Here is a 26,251-nt window from a genome sequence, read left to right as displayed (position 1 = left end):
AGGAAAAAAAAAGGGGGGGTGGTGTGGGGGAGGTAGCCAGAGCATCCTTATCAAAGACCCCCGTGGGCTGAGCTAAAAATAAAAAGCAACGGAGATTGGCATCGATTTGTGCTGGCGTTGACGGCACGATTGACAGCGGCGCGGCGGCGGCGGCGGCTGACTGTTGAGCCATCGAGGGAATCCGCCGGAGCGACTATGATGAGATGAGATGGGCAGATAAGTTCTGACAAGCTCCTCCACCCGCCAACCGCCTCTAATCACACACACGTACACAAAGTGAAAAAGTAATTACCACACGCACTCACACACACACTTGAGCAAGTTAAGGGACGTTGGCTGGCTGAGCATCCCACCTGTCCACTGTCCTGTGCCAAGTCTGAGCCCGCGTGCTCCCACACATAACAACTAGCTGTGGATCCTGCGGCCGCTATCCTCCGGGCTCGGCTCGCCAGTAAACACCAGGTCGTCCTTAAAGGACCTGTCAGTGTCACTGACCTTTGTTTTAGTGCTGTAAATGAACTCCACGACGTGATCAGTGTTTATTACAACGTCCACTTTACTGCACCGCCATGTCACTCATGTCCCCGCTGGATTAACTTACTACTTGAGCGTGGCAGCAAATGATGTGCTCCCGCCTTGGCAGCATTGTTAAACGTAGCCTGGCACCTTGGGAAATCTGCTCATTAGTGTATATGCCTGGAAAGGGTCAGTATGCGGGGGATGTTTAGTGGTGGGTGAAAATGGCTTCTACAATTAATAGATTTCAACAAAAAATCCAAATACAGTGAGTCCTCGAGTTACGTCGGAATTCTGTTCCTAAGCTAGCGATGTAACCCGAATTTCGACTTAAGACGATTTTCCCCATTGGAGTCGATATTTACATCAAAATAATTTGCTTTAAAAAAATCTAAAATACTAACCTGGCAATTCCCAGATGGATACCCCTCAACAGTGATTTCGTCAGGAAAAGGCAGGACATTCTGGACAATAATTCGAGCTAATTGGATGATACGACATTCTACACGTTTGTTTTAACCAATCACGGCCACGGATGAAAATGCGTTTGTGTCCGTTCATCGTTCATGTCGAAGGGGGGGAAAGCACGAAAATCTTACCAGCTAGCAATGCACGAAGCACCTCTCGCTGTCCAACATTCAACAAGGAAACGGTGAGTCATTCTGCGAGAACAGTATTAATTATAGCGTCCATTTGTCCATGTTGGATTTGTTTGTTAGCTTCCTGGTTTCGTCACAGTTGCATATCCCGCCCCTAAACACAATGTCACGCTGTGATTGGTACCAACTGAAAAAGAAACAAAAAATAATGGCACTATACAGAAACAAAACAAAAAGGCATTATACATACTTTTCGAAAATAAACACTTTTTTGTTTCCTTACTTTATTTGTCTTTTATTAACCCTGCAAATGTGTCAGATCATTTTGCCTGACCCTGTATTTGCTTTTCTTTTATGGACTAATATTGATAGAAGATGTAGCTTACTTCTTCTTTGGGGCCATGATGTGGGGAAAAAAGAGGGCAAAAAGCCAAAGATACTCCCACAAGTGCACAAGCGCTAGCACTAGCTAAGGGCTATGTAGCGGATGAGGGGAAAACACTGTGGGCTATATGGCGGATGACAAGCCAAAATGGCGGATGGGGCCAAAATGGTGGACCAGGTGTAACCGTTGTAAAGTCGAAACGCCTTAGGTCGAATGCGCCTTAACTCGAGGACTCTAACAATAGAGTATGGGTCTGCTGTCAGTCATCATGCCAACAAAACTAACCAATGTCATAATACATATTTACTAAAAAGATTCTTCTTTCAACACTCAACGTGGGAAAATCTTTTCTGCAGACTTTTAATTCCCGTCCTCATCCCCAAACATGACTTTCTCATCTGCTGCAAAAGGGGTACTTCCAAACTTAATTATTTATCGAGGTAATGTAGAACACATTTCAACACGCTGGGCAGTTAATTGAGGTTGAACAGAACATTTGATCTGCAGTAATCCTCTCTAACACTCTCTCCCATCCTTCCTCCTTTGCTATAATTACACAACAAAGGCCAAATAACTATCATTCAAAAGCTGCAATTTTTGTGTGTGCGCGTGTCTTAATTAGGTGATTTTCCGCAATCTGCTACAAGGGCTCAGCCAATCTGTCGGTGGAAACAGTCACTCTCAAAGCTCCTGCTAATTAAGCATTGAAATGCACCAATACCTGCACATGTGCGTTTCATGGGAAGTTTGACCTGTACCAAATTCACTGGACTGACAACAATTGTTTGTTCACGGCTCGCGTTGGGGCTTGATATATATATTTTTTTGATCGGTATATGTCTACCTCTGGTGGTGAAAAGGAGGAAATGGTTTCTCTCGTACACTACATAGTGGCAAATGGCAATATTAGGTTATTATCAGCTGTGGGCAGTGACTTTTGGAGCTGCAGGTGCTCAAAGTAAAAAAAAAATAAAAAAAAAATAATAAAAAAAAAAAAAAAGGGTGGGGGGTGGATGGCACACAACATGCCTGCACTGTGCACTCACTTTGGTTTTGAACTTCAAACCCATGACTCTACCATGCATGTTTTTTCGGAATGTAGGAGGAAACCGGAGTAGCCTACATGGAGAAAACCCACACAAGCAGGCATGGGAAGAACATGTAAACTCTACCCAGGAAGGCCGGAGCCCGGATTTGAACTCCCAACCTCTGCACTGGGAAGTGGAGGTGCTAACCAGTTAGTCATGCACCGTGCCACCCCATGTCTATTGTTATTTTAGTTTTTTTTTTTTTCATGTTTTGTGTATATCACTACATCAATACAGTTTGGAATATTTGTAGTTTGTTTTGTAATACTGTAACGACTTGGATGCATGTTGCTGTTAGTTGCATGTTCTGTTTTGCTGTGAAACGTATTTCCGAGTGTTTGTAAGGGAGGAGGGAGAGTGAGCAGTTGAGAGCGAGGTAAACGTTGGCGACAGACCTGTTGCTTGTACCTGATCATCTCATTGTTGTATTTTGCTGTGACTGTGGCCTACAGTAACCATTTGTGTTCTAAAATAAAGGACGTGAGACAACCAAGTAATGTCTCACATTAACTATATTTGAGAGACGCTACAATACGTTCAATCCTGCACCCCAATCATATCTGGTACCGACAGCGGGCAGGAAATGTCGGGCCATAAACGGAGGTGACAGCAGTACATCCTCCCCATGACAAGAAAGTTGTTTCACCCACATAAGCGAGGTGAACTTGTTTTTCTTGATAATCCTGCTAACAAAATAAATAAATTGGCTCCCAGGTGCAGGGTCATTTGTCATTTTTAAGCGGGTGGCACAAGATGGACCTATGACCTGTCCTAGGACATTACTGATCCAAGCAAAACACCTTCACGGACATGGATTACACATCACAACAGGGTCAAAGCTTTCAAACGTCCCTTGCAGTCTGTTGATGATATGGATAAGAATTTCATACGGACTAGAAAATGTTATTGCTTTGTTGGGGGCTCTACCGTCATATGCTCCTCCTCCGCCACATGTGCCTACACGGAATAGGCAGCTCCATGTCTTCTCTTGGTGCATCTGTTCCCCGTGCCTCCTTCACTTTCCTCCATTTCCCAACTCTGAGTTCCCTCCTGCCTCTCCAGTTGCTAGCCCTGTTATCCTGCACTGGTTGTAGCATTTGGCAGCAGTGGAGGTTGAGTGAATTGTTACTTGAGATGTTCTTTTACTAATGTTTTGATGCCGCTGTTGTGTTGTTAGGTCTCCCAAGAGTTGGCTCAGATTGTGCAAGACTGATTGTGGATACTGCATTCTCCTTTATTTGTGTTTTATTTGAAATAAGGACTTTTTATTTTTTTAGCAAGGGAAGATTCTACCACGATTGTCAATTTGTATTTTCTTTTATTTACATGCAATTGAAAAATGTGTAGTAGGTTGGGTATTGTGGCTGACTGGTTAGCACGTCCGCCTCCCAGTACTGAGGACTTGGGTTCGAGTCCAGGCTCCGGCCTTCCTGGGTGGCGTTTGCATGTTCTCCCCGTGCCTGCGTGGGTCTTCTCCGGGTACTCTGGTCTCCTCCCACATTCCAAAGACATGCATGGCAGGTTAATTGGGTGCTCCAAATTGTCCCTAGGTGTGCTTGAGTGTGTGGATGGTTGTTTGTCTCTGTGTGCCCTGCGATTGGTTGGCAACCAGTCCAGGCTGTCCCCTGCCTACTGCCCAAAGCCAGCTGAGATAGGTTCCAGCAACCCCCGCGACCGTTGTAAGGAATAAGCGATCAAGAAAATGGATGGATGGATGGATGAACCATCACACGAACAAGAGAGAAGTGTATTTGAGCGCCACCTATGTCATATAGTACGTTGTCAATAAGAACACAAATGAAATGAACTCAAAGGTGTAGATTAAAGAAGTTTCATTTAAAATAATTAATCGCATTTACCCTACTAAAGAGTAAGATTTAAGAAAAACATTGATGTATGCTGTAGCTTCTGCTGTGATTCTCCGGAAACTTTGGTTTACTTATTTTGGCAATGTCAACATGGGATTTTTTTTTTTTTTTCTGGTCTAGGCTGTGTTCTTTTATAAGAACTTATTTTGACAAAAATGTTGTTTCATTTTGGAAGAATGTCATTTTTGGTTTTGTTGAAAAAAAAGTGGAAAAAGCAAAGGTGTTTTTGATTAATATTTATTTTGGCAAAATTTCACATACATAAATGTAAAATTTATGGGAATTAAGCCTTGCTTTTTGGCCTTCATTCACGAACTCAGGCTTTATTTTCTGTCAATTAGACATTGTAAGAATAAAAAGGCAATGAAGATGGTTTCTGTTTGTGTTGAATGTAATGTATTTATTTGATTTAATTTGACGTATTTTTAGCTATCCTAGCGGTTGTTTTTGTTTTGTTTTTTGTTTTGTTTTTTATTATATGTTTGTTTGATGTTCATGTTTAAATGGTACTGGTTCGATGTACTTTATTTATTGTAAATGGAAAGTATTAAATAAAGTTGGGGGGGAAAAGTCGTTATTATTATTTTTTTTTAATCCGCGTCATGTGTGACGCCAGCACGACAAACCGGGAAAAAACTTGTATTATTATTATTATTATTATTATTATTATTGTCTTGTTCGACAGCACGGTTCTGTTCTGTGTGCTCAGTTTGATATGGATGTTTGATTTTGGAATTAATAAAAAGAAAAAACAAAACAAAAAGCTTCATCAATCATTTAAAAATCTAAATGAATGTAAGTGTGTAAATGGCATACTGTTTTGCGTTACTTTTTTTGTTTTGTTTTGTTTTTTTAATTTAATTTCGGGTTTTTTTTACGTTTTGTTCAAAGTCCGCCTGAGGTCAGGTTTGACGTCGGCACAGACCGGAAGTGAATGTAAATGCGATATCGCCACCTAACGTCCCAAAGCCGCTACAACGGGTTCGTTCCGGTCTTCGTTAGCCAACCAGGAAAGGGGGTTTGCTGTGATCTGGACTGAGGCGGATGAGACCAGCGACCATTGTTCCGTTCCGCCTCTCCTCCCCCTTTTTTTTGCCAGGCTAAAAACAAGAGCCCGGAGCGGCTACCGGCTACCAAAGGGAGCTAAGGAAGCGAGCTGACAAGAGTTCGGCTGTTATTGTGACGCTTTTTTTGTGCCCCCTCTCGACGTACTCCCAACCCGAGTGGTGGGGTCCGCTCGGGTTTTGTCAGTCAGCTGCTAAATGGAAATAAAACGAGGAGCTGAAAATGGCAGCAATCGAGGTGCGTCGTCTTTCATGTTACGCAAAAACAGAAAAGCCAACAAAGCGGGTTCGTTTGGTAGCTTTGTCAGCCGTCAGAGAGCTTGCGGGTAACTAAGTGACGATCACGATGAGTTCACGTTCCGGCTTGTGTGTGCGTGTGCTTGCTAATAATGCACATCATGAATTAGCATGTGAACCGTTGCTGTTTAGCGTCATCGCTTTGGCGGCTACTACTATCTATCTGATCAGCTGACCCTTGTGCTGTCGACGACATATTATGGGATGGATGTTGTTGCCATGTGAGCCAATGCGCGAGGGCCTGTGGGTGAGGCGGGTGTGCAAGAATTATTGTGGTTGCTAGCTAGGATGCTAATGAAGGAATAATAATAATAAAACAGTTTAAATGTGTCATGAAGGGGTGATGAGACTAAATTGCCTCTCTTTGTAAAGCGATGTTTTGTTTTGATACGGCAAATAAGCTCCTCCTATGTCATCAAATTCAATTACAGTATTTCAAACTTGTCACTTTAATGCACACTAAAGAAAGAAAGAAAAAATCAGGGGCAAAGTGGGATAAAATACAAATATTATCCCGCTGGTGCTGAAATAACTCGGCAAGTGAAAAATTTTTCAAAAACGCTCATTGTCTCTCAGTGAATGCACATAGTAATAATGTCTAGAAAAGTTCAATACAACTGAACTGTAGTCTTGAAGTGATTCTTTGCCTACCACGAGTATAACTAGTATCAATGTCAAACTCTCTTCTGCTCCATCAGTTAACAAGACAGCAACAGCGGCATGTTATTAGTTTTGTTTTTTAATCAGAAAAAAAAAGACCCAAGATTGTGCCATATCCATAAACCAATTAAAAATTATTTTTTTTGGTTGTCTATTCCAGCTAACGACCTCCCTGTGCATTACCTCCGTCTCCTGGCCCCGCCCCTGCAGCTGCTGTCAGCTGCGATGTGGCGCGTCGTACAGCAGGGACTGGTGGACCACTACGGCATGCTGGAGGAGTTTGTTACCATGGTGACGGAGCTGGTCCCCGAGCTCATGAGCTACAGCCAGAGGGCTCAGCTCACACTGGGACTCAGGGCCAGGGTCAGTAATAAAACGTCTCTCAGCACTTTACTTTCAGACGGAGCCAATTGAAAATGGTTGAATGGATTTTGTGGGTGTGCGGGTTCAGCTGGTTCTAGAGTTGTGTCGAGGTGAGCAGCCGGCGGACATGCGGACCGTGCAGCCCCATCTGGACAGAATCAAAGCTCCCGTCAGCACAGCCAAGGATCACCATGTGAATAAAGCATCATAAAGAAAAGCGTTGCTCAATATTTCAAGCCTGCATCAATGGGATTTGTGTTGTGTGTGTTAACAAGAGTACCATCGACCTGGTGGAGGAGTCGGAGGTGAATTTTGTGGAGTTGGTGCACTCTTTACTGGAGGATCCAGTGGAGAGGAAGTACTTTTTTGAGGTGAGACCATGCGCTGTTGTCTTGTGGAATATTTGAGCATGGAAGCCATTTTCTCTTGTTTTATCGTAGGAGATCTTTCCTGTGTACTTTGGGCCAAAATATCACGCGGCGCTGGAGATGCTCGTGTGGGAGTTTATATCCCGACTGGAGGAGCTACTCCCAGTCCCTGACTTCACACAGGTGCCTTGTTTCAGCATCAACACGCTGCCCAACACTGTGCAAGTGTACCTTATATCGCAGTTGTCAGTGTATGTTTTCTATTGGACGTCCTTGGTTGTTGTTGTTTTCTCTGACATGTCCAGGTCGTCCCCTGTATATATTAAGGATGTGTGATTGTACCCTCTTTCCTCAGCTGGCAGCTTTGCTCGGAGACGCTCCGGCCTTCCTCAGCGACTGTTTACAATCCTTTTTCCCACCAGCGGACATGAAAGCGCTACTTGAACACCACAGAAACCTTGGGCATTTTGAGGAGAAAGGTGATCACACTTGTTCGGTTTTTGACACGACATAGTAAGGATGGAACAATATCCAATCCAAATGTTACGATATGATGATTATCATGATGTTGTGGGTATTGCCGATATTTTAAAAAGCTCACGATGCTGGAAAAGGAAAAAAAAAAAGCTAATTTTTTTGGGGGAAAAAGGCACAGTATTGTATTTTTGTACATAATAATGCACTCCTATTGGCTCAGTGGTGCAAAGTATCATAGTGTATGTAGTTCACAATGCTGTGTTTGGTTGAGCTGGGTGAAAATAATGTTTTTTGATGGAGATGTTTAATAATATTTGCTGGTATGACTGATATATGGGAGTGATGACCGCCGTAGTATGTTTTAGTTTAGTTTTTCAGTATTGTTGTTATCGTGACATCCCTACTTAAAAGTTGAGCGGAACCTCAGTTTTTGAGATTAGCCTATTAAAAAAAAAAAGTCCGACTAAAACAGAAGTAGTCTTTCCTATTGGAAATTAAGTCAGTCATTTTCATTGGCCAAATAAGAATGTTTATCCTGCCACCGCTTTCAAAGTGCGTGCCTTTACGTTCCTGTGCAGATCCAAGGCTATTACCTATGGACGACTGCATCCTCACCTCCATGTCCCTCCCTCCCGGGACCAAAGCTGCCACGGACGCTACCTCCTACTTGCCCGCTCACAGAGACCCAAGACCCTCGGAGCACCACACCCGCCCCGACGCACCCGCCAACATGAGCACCCCGGAGACGGCGAGCAGGAGGTCGCGGGAATTTTCTCACGAGGCGAGGAAGCAAAGTTCCTGTGACGAAACCATAGACCTTACTACGTCCAACGACCCGGAGCCCGAGCCCGAACCTGAGCCTGTGGTCCCGGCGGTCAGCGAGCTCAGCCAAAGCATCAGAGGGGGGCGGGTGCTGAGAAAGAGGCGGCTGAGCGGTAGCGTGGAGACGCCCGCAAAGCAACGCATGGAAGCGTCGTCATTCTTGTAAGGGAACCATTTGCTGTCATTTAGTTACCATTGCTACGTGTCAGTGATTAAAAAGAAATGAGATGATACATTACTGTATTTTGACCTTTACAGAGAGTCCTCAATGGATGATGAGAATTCTGGTGAATCTCCCCTAATCTCCATATGGGGGGATTATACAGGTTTGTACAGTGGCTTTTCCTTCACATGCACTACTGTTCAAAATTTTTGGGCTCGCTCAGTTTTCACTGGGGGAAAAAAAATTGCTTTCAAAAATAAGGAATGCTCATAATCTATGACCGACTTGAGTTAATTTTGAACAAATTTTAATTCAGTTTTAGTTATAGTTGACTGAAATTAATTAAAGTTTGTCATAATTTAGTTATCTGATTGTATTTTACAATTAATCCGATTTTAGTTCGACGAAAATAAAGATCAGTTTTAGTCAATTAAATTGACAGTTTAGTCGATATTTTCCTTCAGCATCCATTTCAACTTTTATACACAAAACAATAACACACCTATTTGTAACTGTAGTTTAACACACAAGTCACATTTAATACAACGGTGACTTTGTTTCAATGAAACGTGTTGAACTGACAATGTAATGTAGTTTTCACCTAAATTAAAAAAAAAAAAGTGCAAAACTGCTTGAGATTAATCTTACAGCTGCACAATGAATGTAAACATGTTTGAACATTAAATAAAGTGCAGTAAACACTGAACAGGATTGTGTGAATTTTCGTCACTGTTGCTTTCATTTTTGTTTTCGTCATTGATGAAATTGTCAGTCAGTTTTAGTTATCATTATAGTTTCAGTGAATGGCTTCTATTTTAGTTTTGGTCTGGAAAAAAAATTTTGTGCTAAAAATTTTTCGATGACGGAATGATCACTGGCCGACTCGTTTGTCTCGTGATCATTAGACGCTCACGAAGGTTCCGTCGCGTCGACGAGCGACGCAAAGCTTCCGTGGACGGAGGAGGAGACGCTCAACCTGCTCGACATTTGGGGGAACGACTCGGTGCAGCGGGCCTTGAAGGGCTGCCTGAAGAATCGCCACATTTACGTCCAGATCGCCCACAAAATGGCCGAGAGGGGCTTCAAGAGGACGGTGGAGCAGTGCCAGACGCGCATCAAGCGCCTCAAGAAAGGCTTCCGGCAGAATAAGTTAGTCTCGTCTTCCCGCCCGCCCGCTCGCTGCTTGTTTATGTTCCTTCTCGCTGCAACTTGGAGCGCCGCCATCTTCCTCAGGGGCACCTCCAGAGTGGAGCACACGTTTTACGAGCACATGAAGCGGGTGCTGGGCTCGCCGGCCTCGTCAGCCGCACCCGACTTGACGTACGACGTTGACGAGGTAATCGATGACGAGGAGTCTCAGGACGGCGAGGAGGAGTTGCAGATTGTGGGACAGACCAGTCAGGAAATGGGTACGATGCCACCATTTTGTGGGGAAAAAAAACTGTCCAGTAAGATAAAATGAATGTTGTCTTTTTAAAGGAACTCGGAATGTGCCATGGACTGAGCCGGAGACGCTGGCCCTCATTGACACGTGGGGCCAAGAGAAGATGCAGCAAGAGCTGAGAGGAACAAACAGAACGATGCACATGTTCCCCATCATCTCCACCAAGATGACCACGCAGGGCTTCTCCAGGACGCCCGAGCAGTGCCAAACGAGGCTGAAACGGCTCAAGTCCAGTTTCAGGCAGTGCTACGAAAACAAGTACGTGTCCTGAGGAAAATATACTTTTGTTTTTTTAAGCTCCCGGCATCTGACTTATTTTTTTCTTCTTCTGCAGCATGAAGGGCCTGGAGCAAGTTCAGTGCAAGTTTTACAATGAGCTGGCGAGGTTTTTATTGAAAGAACACCGATCGACCCCGCAACTGAACGAGACGTCGGCGGAGACCGACGACAATGACTCGCCCTCATGTTCCATTCAGGATGTCGGTACGAAGAAATATGCTCCACCAAAACATTGAAAATTCTCCTCAAATAAATATTTGAAAACAAATGGTAGTAACTAATTTTAAACGTAAATGTACTTAAAAGCTGCAATTGGCTGGCAACCAGTTCAGGGTGTACCCTGCCTACTGCGCATAGCCAGCTGGGATAGGCTCCAACACCCCCCTCAACCCTTGTCAGGAGCAAGCGGTTCAGAAAATGGATGGATGGACGGATGGATGTACTTAAACGTCAAATTCATCTGAAATGTACTTAACTCATTGACTCGCTGCCATTTTCACTGAAGCAACCTCCTTCGCTCCCGGTTGTTTTACTGGATTTTGACTGATTTTGCAAAGCTCACAGAATATTGTGTTCTATTAATATAGAGTCTCTTTCATCAGGAAAAAAAAAGTATATTTCTATCTGTTTCCGTTTTGCAGCAATTAGCATTAGAATATAGCTAGGTTTCATCATTATTCACAAAATCTGCTTAGAATTGTGGGGAAACAACTTTTATTCATCATGGCCCTGGTTGATATACTATAGTCTGCTGCCACCTGCTGGCCGTTTTTGTAATTACTTTTTTTTTTCACCAATTCTGTGCAGTTGAGAGGCTGTATCAAAGCCTTCTGTATGCTCTAGCTAGCATGAAAAAAAAAACGTATAAATAAGTCTTTGGGACACTTAATACATTTAAAATATAACATATTTATACGTTTTGGGGAGCAAATGAGTTAAAGATGATGTGACTAATACTGTATGTATTTTGAACATTTCATTCAGTGATTATTTCATATATCACTAGAGGGAGCCGGTGTACCATGAGTGACATGTTCCTCCCTTATGTGTGCCCTCAGTGTCTTTTGTCAGCCTCCAGGATGACAGGAAGAAAGTCCCTTGGGCTGACAAAGAGACCATCATCCTTCTAGAGCTCTGGGGAGAATCACAAGTAACAATTTTTACTCATATTCACACACAATTGGACATTGAGAAGTGTGTGCGTGTTGATATTATTTATGTTTTCCCTTTCATTTGTCTAGATCCAGCAGAACACGAAAGGCTTCCCGCCCAACGTTCACATTTTCAGTGAAATATCAGACAAGCTGTCAGTCCACGGCTTCACCCGCACGGCCGAGCAGTGCCACACCAGAATCAAGCGGCTCAAGACCAGCTATTGGCAGTGTCGGGACAACATGAGGTGAAACACAAAAGACATACAGGGAGGGAGGTATTTTTCAATCAGCCAATTGAAATATATAAATATCCGTCCGCAGCACATCTGGGACCGACAAGGTCAACTTCAAATTCTTTGATTTGATGGAACAAATCTTGGACAAGCGTCCGTCCACCTCCACCGCCGTAGTCACAGACCCCATTGAAATATCAGAAGACTCCAACAGCAACTCGGTGACTGAAACAGGTAAAGATCGGGAGCAGGATTTTGAGAGCGTCGATATGGAAACAAAAAAATGTTTGGCCGCCTCTGTCAGAGGGAGAAGCGGGAGTATCGGTCAGCTCGTGGTCGGAGGAGGAGACGTCCGCGCTGATTGACATCTGGGGGGAAGAGGAAGTACAGCGCTCGATCACGGGTTTCATCCCCAACGGGCACGTGTACGCCGAAATTTCCGGGCGACTGCGCGACCTCGGCTACGCCAAAACCCCGGAGCAGTGCCACGAGAAAGTCAAGACGCTCAAGAGCAACTTCCTCAAAGGTTACCAGGACAAGAAGTGAGTGCTATGGCTGCGCGGACCTGTACCTAATTGATTGTCCTTTTGGGGCGTGGTCACGATCATTCCTTCCTTCTTAGGTGCGGAAGGCGAGTGGATGACAAGCTCTACAACCAGCTGGAGCAAGTGTTGGGCACAGAGGTGGTGGCACTGGACGACGGCGACGAAAGGGACGACGAGCAGGACGCCGGGACTTTGGACCCGCTGAACGTGCCGTGGAGCGAGCGGGAGACGGAGGCCCTGGTGGAGGTGTGGGCCGCCGACGACGTGCAGCACGGCCTGAAGACGTGCATCCGCAACGGACACATCTTCGTGGACATCGCCCAGCGGCTGGCCGGCGTGGGGTACGCCCGCAGCGCCGAGCAGTGCCAGGCCAGGATCAAGCGGCTGAAGAAGACCTACAGACGCTACTGCAACAGCCGCAGGTGAGGAAAGGAAAGACAACGGCGGTCTTCTTGGTTTTCTTAGCGGCACGTAACCAAATCTCTCCTGGCAGTTGTTATTGTTATACATTAGTTAGCTAAGTGTTGTTTAGCGGCATCTGATTCTATGAAAATATACTTAAGCCGATTAAGTATCAAAATAATGACATACCATGTCTGTTTGCTGCCATATTGGACATTTGTGTCCAGTACACATCATCGCTGTTGACGTGTTACATAATAATAATAATAATAATAATAATAATGGATTTAATTTAAAGTGCACTTTACATGCATCCGCATCTCAAAGTGCTACAAGGTGAAAAAAAAATAAAATAACAGGGATTTTTATTTTGGTCCATAACTCATACATTGCAGGGTTTTTACTTCAGATTGTACCTCAAACTCATTTGAATGGATTACCGAGAACTCGAAGACGCTGTGGAAACACAACAATAATTCCCTGCTGAACTTTAACAACCAAGAACTCCTTTTACCCAGAACTCAAAGATCCTGGGCTTGTTGGTGGAAAAACAGCTAATGATGTCTATTGACTAAGATATATATGTTTGTTTTATTTTAACTCTAATATTTTGTGAATCCTGATAGGTGTTCAATACACATGATTATATCTTTTTTTTTTCTTTTATTATTATTTTGACGCAAATATTATCCATGTTAGTGAAAAGAGAATTTCCACTCCAAATAGCGGTTATCGACGTCCTTGATACATACTAAAAAAAATAAAATAAAATAAAAATCCATATTGATCTTACTATATCTGTACTAGGGATGTAACGATACGCGCGATATTAATACTGCCACAATATCGTCGTCGTCATGTACACGATATTTAAATGCAACGCATCTGTTAAAAAAATGTCAGGTTGATTTCCATTTGTGCAGTTCTAGCACCCTCTGGTGGCTAGTTTTTTTTTTTTTTTTTTTTTTTTTTTTTAGTGCAGTTGAATTTTCATATGGCATGTTTTGGCCCTTTATTTAAAATCCACACTAATTGTCAGATGAAGGTGCACGTAATATGCCTGTGAATCGAATCAATATGTGGAGGAACTCAATGTGTGTGTGTGTGCATTAACAATGTAAAATAACTAATCTGTACTGAAAATATTAGAATGAGACTCGTAACGTTGGCGCACCTTGTTGCTCCGTAGACACAAAACATTACGTCTGCGCTGATGCTGATGTTTATGTCCAAAAAACAAACATGACAGTCACCAAAATTTACGAGTGCATGTGTAGACATGTGATAAACGTTTTTTGTTTTTTGTTTTTTTTTCCCCCCAGAAATGGGCGATCTGGAGCTTTTCGCTACTTCAACCTTCTGGCTCCAGTGCTTGGTGACAACTCTCTTTTCAATGATGTGGAAACGTGTTCTTCTTCAGCATCTCTCTCCTTGCCACCCCTGGAAGAAACCTACTCAGACGTCTGTAGGTCCACTCGCCTCCAAATGCATTTTGAGTGGAATGTCCTTTATTATTCTTGTAAAGTATATTTTGAGTCTTTTGAAAAGGGCAATGCAAAACTGTTATTCTGATTTTAGTTGAGCAGCCGTCCACCAGCCACCTGATGCCAGACCCCAATAAGAAGACGCCGTGGTCGGACCAAGAGACGCTGACGTTGCTGGAGATCTGGGGGGAGGACAACGTGCAGATGACGCTGAGGGGCTGCCTGAAGAACCGCCACGTCTTCGAGTTCATCTCGGAGCGGATGAGCAACCGGGGCTACACCAGGACCACGGAGCAGTGTTACACCCGCATCAAGCGCCTCAAATACGGCTTCCTCCACGAAAAGTCAGTAGTGCCGGGACATTTACTGCTGTTTTTTTTTTTTTTTTTTGTCCACGTGACATGGACCAATCATTTAGTGAGTTTTATGCAGTGCAGTCCAAGTATGGTGGAGTAGGCCTAAGTGTTCATCAAAAACAAGGCGGAGGTTGAATCTGAAAACGTATATCAGTATATTGGCGCTTCTATTGGAATAGCACTTAGCTCCATTTTTTTCCCCCATTTTTTTATTTAATTTGTTTTTCTTTTTTTTTCCACTCTAAGAGAGGCCTGTTTCCCCCACTGGGGAATCTGTTTTTTTTTTTTGTTTTTTTTTTGGCGGAATGGGCTTCCATAGCATTGTTTCATCCCAAAAACGTAAAACTAAAAAAATGGACATAAGTGTTTTTTTCACATAGCAGCGACGATATAGTTAGATATAGCGACATAGTGAAAAGACCCACTTTGTTTTTTCCTCCACAGGCAGGACTTCAAGTTCTTCCGAGAACTGGAGGAAATCTTCAGTCGGGATTTAAAGTCAGATTCCTCGATTGTGGGCATTCCGGCTCCGGACGAGCTCGACAACGGCTTATACGAACCCATCAGAGGTAACGTCCACAAAAAAAAAATTAGATGTTTTTTATTTTTAGTTTTTTTCATTTATTGTATGTTTTTCTGTATTGGTATGATTTTTAGTTTATTATTAATGTTTTTTATTCATAATTTTCTTTCCATTTACATTCATTTATTTTCCATTGAAAGTATGTTTTTTTGTTTTGTTTTTCTTCAATTTACTTGTTATACATCACAGCATATATTTTATGCATATCTCCGGAATGCAATGTTGTGGAACGACGGGACAAACACCATTAAAAAGGTCTTGTCGAGACAAATTCACGGATGCCCTTATGTCCCCAATCGGACGTAGGGTTCGAGAGGTACGGCTGCGCAAAGACCAAAAAAATAAATAAAAAAACGCTGTAAAAAACGTTGAAACAGCGAGTCGGCAAAAGATGAACCCGCGCTAAACGAGGGATTGCTGTAAATAAGAAAACCTAATTGAAAGTGTGCTCAGCAGGCTTTTCAAATCCCGATTCATCCCGTCCAGATTTTGTAGTTTCCCCTGGCAACCAGTGGCTGTCGGACAACTCCAAGCACCCGTGGAGCGACGGCGAGACGGAGGTGCTGCTGAGCGTGTGGGGCAGCGAGGACGTGCAGGAGAACCTGAAGGGCTGCACCAAGAACAGGCACATCTTCATGCAGATCTCGGACGCCCTGGCCAGCCAGGGATACCAGCGCACGCCCGAGCAGTGCCAGACCCGAATCAAGAGGCTCAAGTACAGCTTCCGGCAGTTCCTCGATGGCAGGAAGTAAGAAGTGTTGGAGAAGTGTTGTGCGAGCATCACTTCAGCTCGCTCTTAATTTTCGTGTCATGTTTGCAGAGGAGACAAGCAGGAGTGCAAGTATTTCGACCAGCTGGTCAAGATATTTGGCGACAAGTACCTGGTGTCCGACCCGCAGCCCGACGATGCGGCTGATGACATAGGTGAGGGCTTTTTTTTTGGAGACGAGCAGGAACAGATTTACATTTATTACCATCACAAAGTGTGAGATTAAAAAAAATGGCTGTCTTTGTGCTGCAGACTCGTAAAAATAAAAGGGCGATTTGCCTCCGTGCCAAATCCTGGAGCCGCAAAAGAAGTCGAAGAAGAAGAAGATGAATGTCCAATCGAGATATTCACGCTGAAGAAACTGTGACGTCATCGTCTGCGCTGATGCCATATTCGGGCGAGTCCACTCCGCCCCCTCCCCTCCCAAGCGAAGACACTCGGAAGGCACGCGGCTATGTGAGTGTTCTCACATGCTGCTGCTCTTTCTTCCGGAACCACTGACATTTTTTTCCCAAACAAACAATCGTCCACAAATCTGTTTTGTACTTGATGACGCTTCACTTGCCCAATCTGTTATCTTTCTACTTCATTTTATAGCCACGTCATTGTTGTATACAATTTTAAGTGCTAAACGAGTGAGATGCATTCTCGTTTCTTAATTGCGTCAGACGTCTTAAGCAGAGTTCTATTTATTTAAAACATTGCTGTATGTGATCCAAAGTTTTGTAGCTAATTTATTTCATCTTTTTATTCACTGAGTTTTTCCTGTTCATGCATATGATCTTTTTTTTTTTTTTTCCATTGGTGAAAAGCTTGTCTAATTCAGGATGTGTTGCTGTAATTTGTCATGTTGGAATTTCACTTTTTGTACAGCAGGATCATTATAAATAAAGCACCCTAAAGGGGGGAAAAAAAAAAAAACCTTGTGACGTTGACTCGCAAAAACGAATGGTGTGAAATTCTACCGTCTTGTGGCTAATTGGAGCAACTACAACTACACCAAACACGAGGTGGCCAAAATGAGTGGGCAGGAGAAGACCAGCCATCCCTCCCAGTGTGGGAGGAAATACTGGAGCGAAAAACTTAGCAACTACCAAATAATGTTTTGAACACTAAAAGAAAACAGTTAAACACAGGTGGTCAATCAAAGTCGTGGCGAAAGTTTAGAGAAAAACGGAAAAGCAATTGAAATGCGATGCAATACTGCCCTCCTGTGGATAACTGGAGTAACTACGTTCAGGGTGGGGAATAGGGCTTGATTTGTTCTTGAGCTGTTAATTTAAAACAATCGCTTGAGTCGATGACATAACTAACTACCAGGATGCGGGAATTGAAAGTGATACCCATTTAAAAAAGAAAAAGAAAAAAAAGCATTAAAAGAAAGACGTATGGATAGTGTTCATGACTGGAGGAATTTCGGATTGAACGACCCCTACACGTCACCTTCAATGATTTCTGTCGAAAGCACATTGAGCAGGTGGCCGATGTGATATGACAACGGTTTCCCTACCAGTGGTACCGGGTTCGATCCCCGCTCTCTCCCTTATTTTCAATATATTGAGAAATAAGACCAGAACAGACCTGAAATCGAACCCGCGTCTGTGAGAAGTGAAATCTTTGTGACAAACCGCTCGGCCAGTTTCTGCGGCACCGAAACTGGATCATATCGCATTTATATTCATATAAGCATGTGGAAATCCTACAAATACATAACATACAAGGTCGATCACCTTCAACAATGATGGCCGAATGGTATAAAACTTTGCCTCTGGTTCAAGCGATTCGGGTTCGATCCTCGGTTGTGCACCCCCGGAACAAACATAATAACGAATTGCAGACAGGGAGACTCGAACACGAGAACAAGTGGACCAGAGGCAATGTTGTATACCACTCGACTATCCGGGTTTTGAGGGATAACGGATTTACTGTTCTATTCATAGATTTGGATATCATGTATGGGTTGGCCACACTTTGTAACTCAGTATAAGTACGACCAAAAGAACCGGAAGTCAGACGTGACTTTGGCCGAATGGGTAACGACGCGGGCTCCGGTTCAAAGGGTCAGGGTGCGATCCCCGGGTCAGACACTTTGCTGATTTTATCAGGATTTTCTGTCTATGCAGTTCATTTTTTTTTCTCTTAGTTAAATAAAGCTTTTGAAAAAAAAATAGCACGTGATGATGACGTTGTTACCGAAACCTATTTAAGCCGTGACTAATTGAAAGCGCGATCTTTCTTCACCAGCATCACGTCGACATCGTCCTCCTGCTGGTCTCCACTCATCTCGACAAGATGACCAAAAGCTTTGACAAGAGGCTTGTTTAAAGATTATTTTTACACTCGTAGTTGTAACTTTTAACATGTTCACCTTTTCAGCATGCGAACACTTTTACTAGCATGCTAGCTAAAATGTTTGCTCGATGGTGGTCATTTACCACCAAACAGTGTTCTAAAATGAAACTCATTTATTTGACGTTTGGCAACAAATGCTCGCGCCTCGCGGTAAGTAAACTACTTATTTGTTATTAAACGCCGAAACTGTACTTGGAAACGGCAGATCGCGAGTAACGCGACTTGTTTTTCCCCTTTGCAGCGTCTGGAGAAGAACACCGCTTGGCAGAAGGTAGGTTGTACTTCAATGAGAATCAACTCTTAACTTTCTTCTTTTAATTTGTCCACAGTCTTGCATCTTTAAGCGAACATGAAATCAAGTTGCTTACTTTATCTTTTTGGCCATGGCGTTGAGACTCTTTTTGTTTTGTTTTGTTTTAAATTCTCTCTCTCCACTGGCTAAATATGATTGCATGTTTCTAAGCTAACTATTTTTAATGTCACAGTGTCTTTCAGCCCAGCCAGCATGCCGCAGGCCATTGACTGTGTCCATCTTAGCCCTGTTCTCGTCACTGGTTGAGACACAAACACTCAAACACGTTAAAATGTGATATGTTTTTAATTAGGTGCAACACATGATGATGAGCTACAACATGCTGGATGCCAACAGGAGGCTTCCAGTGATGCAATTCAAGTAGGAACACATTACAAGCAAAAATGTATGCATTTCTAAGGGCCAGGATGGTCCAATGTGCTGTACACTACCTCATTTTTTAACTCCACCCTGCAGGCTTCTTGGAAAACAAGTTGACAGTTTGGCCTCTCGTTGGAGTTGTCGTCCTCGACAAGACTGAAGGAGGGTAAGTACATGACGGGTGACTTGCACTGACCATTCCTAACATGCTGCTTTTTTGTGTGTACATGTCCAAGTTTAAAAACGGCATCTAGACTTGAACCAGAGCTGCCTGAGGAACAGGAATTGTGTACAAGGCTAGTCATGGCTGGGTTTGAGCATGCTGCAAAACAAAATGGCTGACGTGAACATTTGTCAAACATATTTGAACATCTCTTTGTGTAGTTTCCCCCAAAGCTGCATTGAACTGCGCTTCACTCGGGACCCTCAAAAAGGTAAATTTACCTTTTTTGCGCTGACGCCATTCAGGCTGGTTTTGTCCACTAGGTGGTGCCAAAGAATCGCTGGGCCCGAGAGAAGCTGAACCAATTGTTTTCTAACTGTGCAAGGAGGCTTCTTGTCTTGAATTGGTCATCATGGCAGAACGGCCTGGCAAGCAAGATCCTGCACCTGTGGTGCAAAAAGACAAACATTGTCTAAATTGCTGCTGCATGTTTTGTTGACACGTGTTAATAAAGTGAAGTAAAAGCTGGACTGTTTTGAGTACGTTCCGTCAATGCATCACTTCAATGTTTTCTTCCTGGTCAGCGTCCTGTGAATGCAGCTGCATCATCACTGAAAGTTCCACAAATTCGCAGGTCCTCCTCTCCACGGGTGGGTTTCATCTTGTCAAATATTTGCTGCATTTAAAAAAAAAAAAAAAAGTTCAACTTGTTTTCTTGATGCTGCATGGTGCCATCAGCTGGAAGACGTTGACTGGATTGACGGTAAGCTTTGAATGTTGACTCGCTGAGCTTCTCGTTGTCTTCCGATGTTCTGTTGCAGGCACAGCGGAACATGGCGGGCTTCCTGGCAATGCAGCCGTGTGGTGATTTTTGTCCCAAATCCCACAAGCTGTCAGATCCCCTTCTGTGCTGGTGGGTTTCATCACATTTTAAAAACATTTGCTGCACAAGTTGACTAACTGATGTCGCTTTGTCTTAGGGTGGCACGATCTGCTCCCGCTGGCTCTCAAGTTCACCTGGTGATGACAAGGAGACAGCAATCAAGTCACCCAACTTTTTTTTTTTTTTTTTTTTTTTTCCCCCCTCTCCCAGTTGGTCATTTATGCTGTTCAACATGGACTGCTGCAAATAAAAATTAAAGTTGACAAATTGCATCTTCTCTGAACGCTTCTTGTAACATTACAACCAATACATTACAAAATGTCTTAAAGTTTCATAAAATGTATTGTGAAATAAAGGGGTGTGGCATAGTTGCATAGTGGGTGGGGTTATGCAAATTACTGAGAAGGAAGCAATCTAATTGGTGGGTTAGGTAATAAGTGCCACAATCTGATTGGTTGGTTCCATAAAGGGGTGGGGTTTATGCAAATTCATCTGCTTGAGTATCTGCATAAGTAGGTGTGGCTATGCAAATTGATTTGCATAAAGACAACCAATAGGTCAATTCTGAGGGGGAGTGGTCAGTTATGCAAATTAATTCAGATTTTTCCCTGAAGTAGGCGGAGCTATGTCCATTCATTTGCATGTTGAAGCTTAATAGTAGCAAGAAAACATTTTTCGGGCCTTGAATGGATTGCAAGTGGATTGTTCAGGTTGTTCTTGAAGATGTTTTGGCCTCTGGTCGGAGCAGGCTTCCTCGATTCATGCTCAAAATCGCACCATCTGGCCTTGAGAATGAACCGAGAAAGCCAGTTCGGACATGAGGCCAAAACATCTTCAAGGACAACCTGAAAAATCCACTTGCAATCCATTCAGTTAATTGAAAATACAACCACCTGAACGCATGACACTGACAAATCGTCACAATTTGAAAACTCAGTGCAGTTGGAAATAAAACACGGAGACACTCATTCCAGTTGAACGATATATTTGACTTCAGACAAGCAGTGTTTTGTACACAGCAATCATGTTGGACTCAAGTTACAAATGTTGGTTGACAGGCTGTACATGGAAGCAGCAGCGCACGACACCATGTTGTGTGTGTGATGTCACATGAGCACAAGCGACAAAACACAACATTATTCAGTGCTTCTGGACATGTGCCCAAGATTTGTTTTTAAAAAAATGAGAAATGGCTTAAGTGACATCACATACCCGAAGCACACAACATTTGCCTTCAAATAGCGCACACACCTGTCCTTGAGCATCTTGCTGTCAATGTAGCACAGACCCATCCACGTGTCCTCAAGTCTTGAGTCTGTTGGCTGCGTGTTCGTCCAAGACCTCCTCCATCATGTCAGCAAACAAAAACAAAAGGAGTAACCCCGGGTTTTCACTGGATGCGGTTGCGGTGCGGTTGCGGTGCGGTGCGTCATGACTGCGTGCTCCGGACGGGTCAATTTTTTAGTCAATCCACACCGGCTCCGCACAGCTGCGGTCCGGCAGCTCCGTCGCCGCCCACTTCCCAACGTGTCTCGCGGGACCGCGCGCGCGCGATCATGTGGCATTTCACAACGAGAGGTGGACTTCTTTTTATTTAACATTTTCTTCTTCTTCTGCTATGAGATTCCATGCAGCATCCTTTTTTTTGGTTGTCCTTGTAAAGTATATTAATAACGAGAGTCGGGTCAGTGCGGGTCCACTCTTTAGTTCTGTCTTCCGCGTCCGGCTGCCGCTCAGTACGGCAAGCGAGACGGGCACAACAAGCAATCGCGAACATCAAACTCACAATACATTACAGTCCTTATAAAAAGGATGTGCCGTGTCATATATTATTTTGTGGTTTTCCACCTCCAATATAAACCTCTCCTCGTCCATGTTCGCTGGTGTCTAAACCGTGAATGAGCACATGGCCGGCGACGCCCACGTCACGTTTTGCTGAAAAACTTGCGAAATAGGAGCTGGCGAGTGTTTTATTCTGAAAGCTAACCGGAAATTTATTTTGAAACTGCCTCGGTCTTCCTGTCCCGCTCGATGTGTTTTGTGCTAGCTTGCCATTTGCCGGAGGCCTACCGCTGCGGCGTCCGGCAAAAATAGAAAATAGGCTATCCTGGCGGAAGGCTTGCGGCACGCCGCAGGCCTTCCGCAGTCGACACGCAACGCACCCGCAAGCGGTGTAAACTGCACCATTCGAATGAATGGAATCTAATTGCTTGCGTCGCCGGACCGCACCGCAACCGCACCGCAACCGCATCCAGTGAAAACCCGGGGTCAGTCATGCTCATTCACATCAAATTACAACACTTTGGGGTCGCAGCTAAGTCAAATTCTACCTAGCTCAACCAAAAAAACAACAACAAAAAAACCCTGACATCATTACTTCCGTAAGTAATGATGCCAAATTGTCACTAAAATGCTTCCGTTAAAAATCACTAACAAACGTTAGCGTTAGCATGTGGAATCATCAGTCAAAGCAGAACAATTTTTAGCAATTTTTTTTTTTTTAACTACTTCTATGCACATTTGAAATATGAAGCTAACAGAGCACATGGAACAACATGCAGAGGTTCTACTGTGCACTCATAACATTTGTGGACATGATCTATCTGTCAATAGATTATGTACACAATAGTCAAGAAATAAGACAGAGTGTACCTAATATTTGGACACTTGATTAGGTACACTTGAGTGATCTACTGACACCTCATGACTTGTCTATCTACTATCATAACCTCTATACATTAGTCAAGACAACAACTAGGGTGCGCCAAAGCATTTGGCTAGTTTGGAAAGCCATTCAGTACATGAGTGCAAGCAAAAACCAACTGGCCGACCCATCGCTCTATAGGCCAAAGCCAATTAATCGACTGCCACACGTGGAAAAAAAGACAACAAATACATAATTCAATGCTTCTGGACATGTGCTTTGAAGATTTTTGTTGTTTGTTTTCCGTACAAACAGTATTTATTTTAATAAGTAGGCAACATAATATCAATCTAATTGATTTTTTAACTCTTTGACTGCCAAAGACGTTTCATGATGATTAGTAAAATTCCAATGAATGGAATGCGATCTTTCATTGAGTAGCCACATTGTATATGTAGTAAAGGCAAACAATATTCTTTTTGCCTTGAAAGATGAGTTAAAATGCTCAAAAGCGGCTGGCACTGTGGATTTTTTTGTTTTGTTTTTATAAGGCCTGGCAGTCAAAGAGTTTTAAAAATACACTTGAAAAAAAGTTTATTTTGCCAACTTATTTGAAACATTTTCTAAATAATTTATTTTTTAATAATTTGAGCCACACCAATGTGATTTAAATAAAAAAATAAAAAAATAAATAAATAAAAAAGGCACATGTTCAGAACCATTGAATGTTGTTCTAGTGTATCTAAATACATCAAGCAGAAGTCAAAGTGCACTGACAAATAGCTAAGTAGCATCAGACACACCAACTGGCTGACCCATCTCTCTATAGGCCAAACCCAATTCATCCACTGCCACACAGGTAATCAGACAACAAGTACATCATTCAATGATCCTGGTCATGTGCTTTGAACATTTTTGTTTGTTTTTGCACAAATAGTATTTTAATAAGTAGGCAACATAATATCAAGCTAACTGATTTTAAAAAAGCAATACATTTGGTGTTTTTATTTTGACAACTTATTTGAAAAAAATTTCTAAATTTATTTTTCAAATCATTTTGGCCACAACAATGTGATTTAAAAAAAAAAAAAAAAAAAAAGCACATGTTCAGAACCATTGAATGTTGTGCTGATGTGTATCTAAGCACATCAAGCGGAAGTCAAATTGCTAATTCAAATAGCTAAGTAGCATCAGACACACCAGCTGGCTGACCCATCTCTCGCCAACCCCAATTCATCAGCACTGCCACACATGGAACCAGACAACAAGTACATCATTCAATGCTCCTGGACATGTGCTTTGAAGTGTTTGTTTGTTTGTTTGTTTTTTACACAAACTATTTCAATAAAATAGACAACATAATATCAACCTAATTGTTTTTTTTTTAAATACATTTGGTGTTTTTATTTTGCCAACTTATTTAAAGAAAGATTCAAAATAATTTATTTTTCAATCCTTTGGGCCACACCAAAGTGATTTTTTTTTAAAAGCACATGTTCAAAACCATTGAATGTTGTTCTGGTGTGTGTCCGAGTACATCAAGCAGAAATAAAGTGCACTGACAAATGGCTAAGTGGCATCAGACACACCTCCTCAACACACAGCATTGCATCTTCTGTCAAAAAAAGTACACATACCTGTCTAAAAGCAGGTTTCCAATTGCATAGTTGAAGCGCAGACCCATCCATGTCCCAAACGGCCTCCATCATGTCAAGAAAACAGAAACGGAAGCAGTCAGTCATGCTCATTTGCATATCGGAGGTGCTAATTTGCATAAAACACTCGGTTTTCATACAACTGAAATACTCTTAAATATTCACATCACTACTTTCTAAATGTCATATTATTGAAGTTTTGACGATAGGCTGTCTTTTGGTGATTTTTCATAGAATGCAAGTGATACATGCAGTCAAGCAAGCAGGTCAGTGCGGTCCAATTTAAGCCACTCCCCCACCTGCTCACTCAGCGAGTCAGCTCATCTGACTCCACCCTTCTCACGCCCAAAACCCGCGCAAGGCGCCTTCGCCAACCCCTACTGCCCCGCCCTCTGGAACATATAATGTTGCATTCGCAGATAGTCGGAAATCGGACTTTTAGAACTTCAAACCAGGAAGTGTGTACGGGAACGCCCCCTTGAATTTGCGAACTCGAAAAAAAAAAAAAGGACCCCGACTTCACCGACGGACTACAATGTGACGTAACTCTGAATGGCAAAACAATTTACTCGAGTATAAAACTAGATAGCTTTCTTCATTCATAAATATTCGAACAAATTCCGTGTAACGCAACGTACGTGAGAGTTTGCGGCTATCCCCTTGCATAATTTATTAAATTATACGGAGAACTAATAATCTGTATGGAATGCTTATGAAATAAGATAAAAACAAATGAAGCAAAGTTGCGAGCAGGTAAGTTTGCTAGGGGCCAAAATGAGTTTTGAGGACCAATATTATATATATATATATATATATATATATATATATATATAAAAAACCAAACTCGGATATGTCCGACTTCCGACTATCCTCGAATGCAGCATTCACTGACGGACTACAATGTGACGTCACGCTACAATCGCGACCCTTTGGAAACACAGACCGTGAATGGTAAACTACAATTTACTCGAGTATAAAACGAGATACCGTTCTTCATTCATAAATATTCGACATGACTTGACGTAACACAACGTACGTGACAGTATGCCGCTATCGCTACTACAATCTCACACTTTTTCGTTTTTGACAGGTAGACTAATAAACACATTTTACATTGGACAATAGTATCGTGTCTCGTTAGATTGTGTAAACACACCTAAATGTTTTTTTTTTTTTTTTTATCAAATCGAGTCAACTGAGGCCACGCTAAATAGCAGACGATGGTTCTTTATAAACAAAAATATATCTTAAGAGGACCGTGCAGTGAAAGCGTGGAAAAGTTGAGCATGAGTTACCTTTTCACAACATGTAGCCATTCACCACGTTTCTTCTGCTGACGTGAAGGATGGCGGGCAGCAGCCGACGTGGAGACAATATTCCTTTATTGTGGACGTCTCAGTGCATGTAAACAATCAAAAAAGCAACTACTAGTACTAACATAACTTCATCTGCTAGAAACAAAACGCCATGCCAAACGCCATTCCAAACATTTTCCGGTCAGTGTTTAACTTCCGGGTCGCAGCTCAGTCAAGGCTAACTAGTTAACTCGCTAAAATGATGATGATAATAATAAACGCCGTAGCGAGTAACGAAGTAGATGCCAAATTTGTCATTGTGTGTTGAACGGTACATCCAGCATTTAAAGTTTAAACTTTAAACATTTTAAATGACTCGTTTCAAAAACCAGCGGTCAACGTGTGTTTTTTTTCTTCTTCTTTTTTTTTAATCCGGGTGTTCAGCCAGAACATGACAAGTGGACAGGTTAACGTTTACAAGACATCATATACCTAACAAAATCCCAACAACAAAGATAAACACAAAAACAAAAGAAAAAAACAGAATTTAAGAAGAAAAAAATGTCTTAAAGAAATATTGAAATATCTTGACAGCCTTCTTGGGTTATCACTAACAAATTGTAGAATTGTCCTATTGATTACTCATAAACAAGAGCATTTCAAATGA

The 26,251-nt window shown here is 42.6% G+C and overlaps 1 protein-coding gene and 2 long non-coding RNA genes across 9 annotated transcripts; 2 read left to right on the top strand and 1 right to left on the bottom strand.

The window, feature by feature from the left end:
• Positions 1-5,414: 5,414 nt before the first annotated feature.
• LOC144004011 (uncharacterized) lies at positions 5,415-16,831 on the top strand. 5 transcript variants are annotated; one of them, XM_077500856.1, is made up of 23 exons: positions 5,415-5,758; positions 6,638-6,840; positions 6,929-7,033; positions 7,116-7,211; positions 7,281-7,391; positions 7,564-7,687; positions 8,264-8,669; positions 8,766-8,833; positions 9,576-9,819; positions 9,904-10,079; positions 10,150-10,372; positions 10,449-10,597; positions 11,452-11,543; positions 11,635-11,792; positions 11,869-12,014; positions 12,085-12,322; positions 12,403-12,747; positions 14,050-14,192; positions 14,306-14,555; positions 15,012-15,136; positions 15,637-15,898; positions 15,971-16,074; positions 16,172-16,831. In XM_077500856.1, the coding sequence occupies exons 1-23, from the start codon at positions 5,719-5,721 to the stop codon at positions 16,177-16,179; spliced, it is 3,816 nt and encodes a 1,271-aa protein (XP_077356982.1). In that variant the 5' UTR covers positions 5,415-5,718; the 3' UTR covers positions 16,180-16,831. The 5 variants fall into 5 exon arrangements, with proteins under 5 accessions (XP_077356982.1, XP_077356983.1, XP_077356984.1 ...); XM_077500857.1 differs by lacking the exon at positions 5,415-5,758 and adding an exon at positions 5,916-6,038; XM_077500858.1 differs by lacking the exon at positions 5,415-5,758 and adding an exon at positions 5,919-6,073.
• A 1,155-nt stretch (positions 16,832-17,986) lies between these two features.
• On the top strand, positions 17,987-20,262 carry LOC144003861 (uncharacterized). Its single transcript, XR_013279100.1, has 7 exons — positions 17,987-18,421; positions 18,513-18,542; positions 18,877-18,944; positions 19,041-19,110; positions 19,431-19,757; positions 19,929-20,020; positions 20,088-20,262. It is a non-coding gene; the product is annotated as an uncharacterized LOC144003861 (long non-coding RNA).
• On the bottom strand, positions 18,851-25,790 carry LOC144003862 (uncharacterized). 3 transcript variants are annotated; one of them, XR_013279102.1, is made up of 5 exons: positions 25,585-25,790; positions 24,272-24,334; positions 21,242-21,334; positions 19,389-20,124; positions 18,851-19,266 (listed from the first exon to the last, which is right to left on the bottom strand). It is a non-coding gene; the product is annotated as an uncharacterized LOC144003862 (long non-coding RNA). The 3 variants fall into 3 exon arrangements; XR_013279101.1 differs by having other exon boundaries at positions 18,851-20,124; XR_013279103.1 differs by having other exon boundaries at positions 18,851-20,124; positions 21,242-21,331.
• Between the last annotated feature and the right edge of the window lie 461 nt (positions 25,791-26,251).

This window comes from Festucalex cinctus, chromosome 16, assembly GCF_051991245.1.
Source record: "Festucalex cinctus isolate MCC-2025b chromosome 16, RoL_Fcin_1.0, whole genome shotgun sequence".
NCBI lineage: Eukaryota > Metazoa > Chordata > Actinopteri > Syngnathiformes > Syngnathidae > Festucalex > Festucalex cinctus.
This window is presented reverse-complemented; position numbering and strand designations above follow the sequence as displayed.

Bases quoted from the DNA above. Each gene is read 5' to 3' on its own strand.
- LOC144004011 (XM_077500856.1), top strand. From the start codon at position 5,719: ATGGAAATAAAACGAGGAGCTGAAAATGGCAGCAATCGAG. The intron at 12,015-12,084 runs GTAAAGATCGGG...CGCCTCTGTCAG, and splicing joins CAACTCGGTGACTGAAACAG to AGGGAGAAGCGGGAGTATCG. The intron at 15,899-15,970 runs GTAAGAAGTGTT...TCATGTTTGCAG, and splicing joins CAGTTCCTCGATGGCAGGAA to AGGAGACAAGCAGGAGTGCA.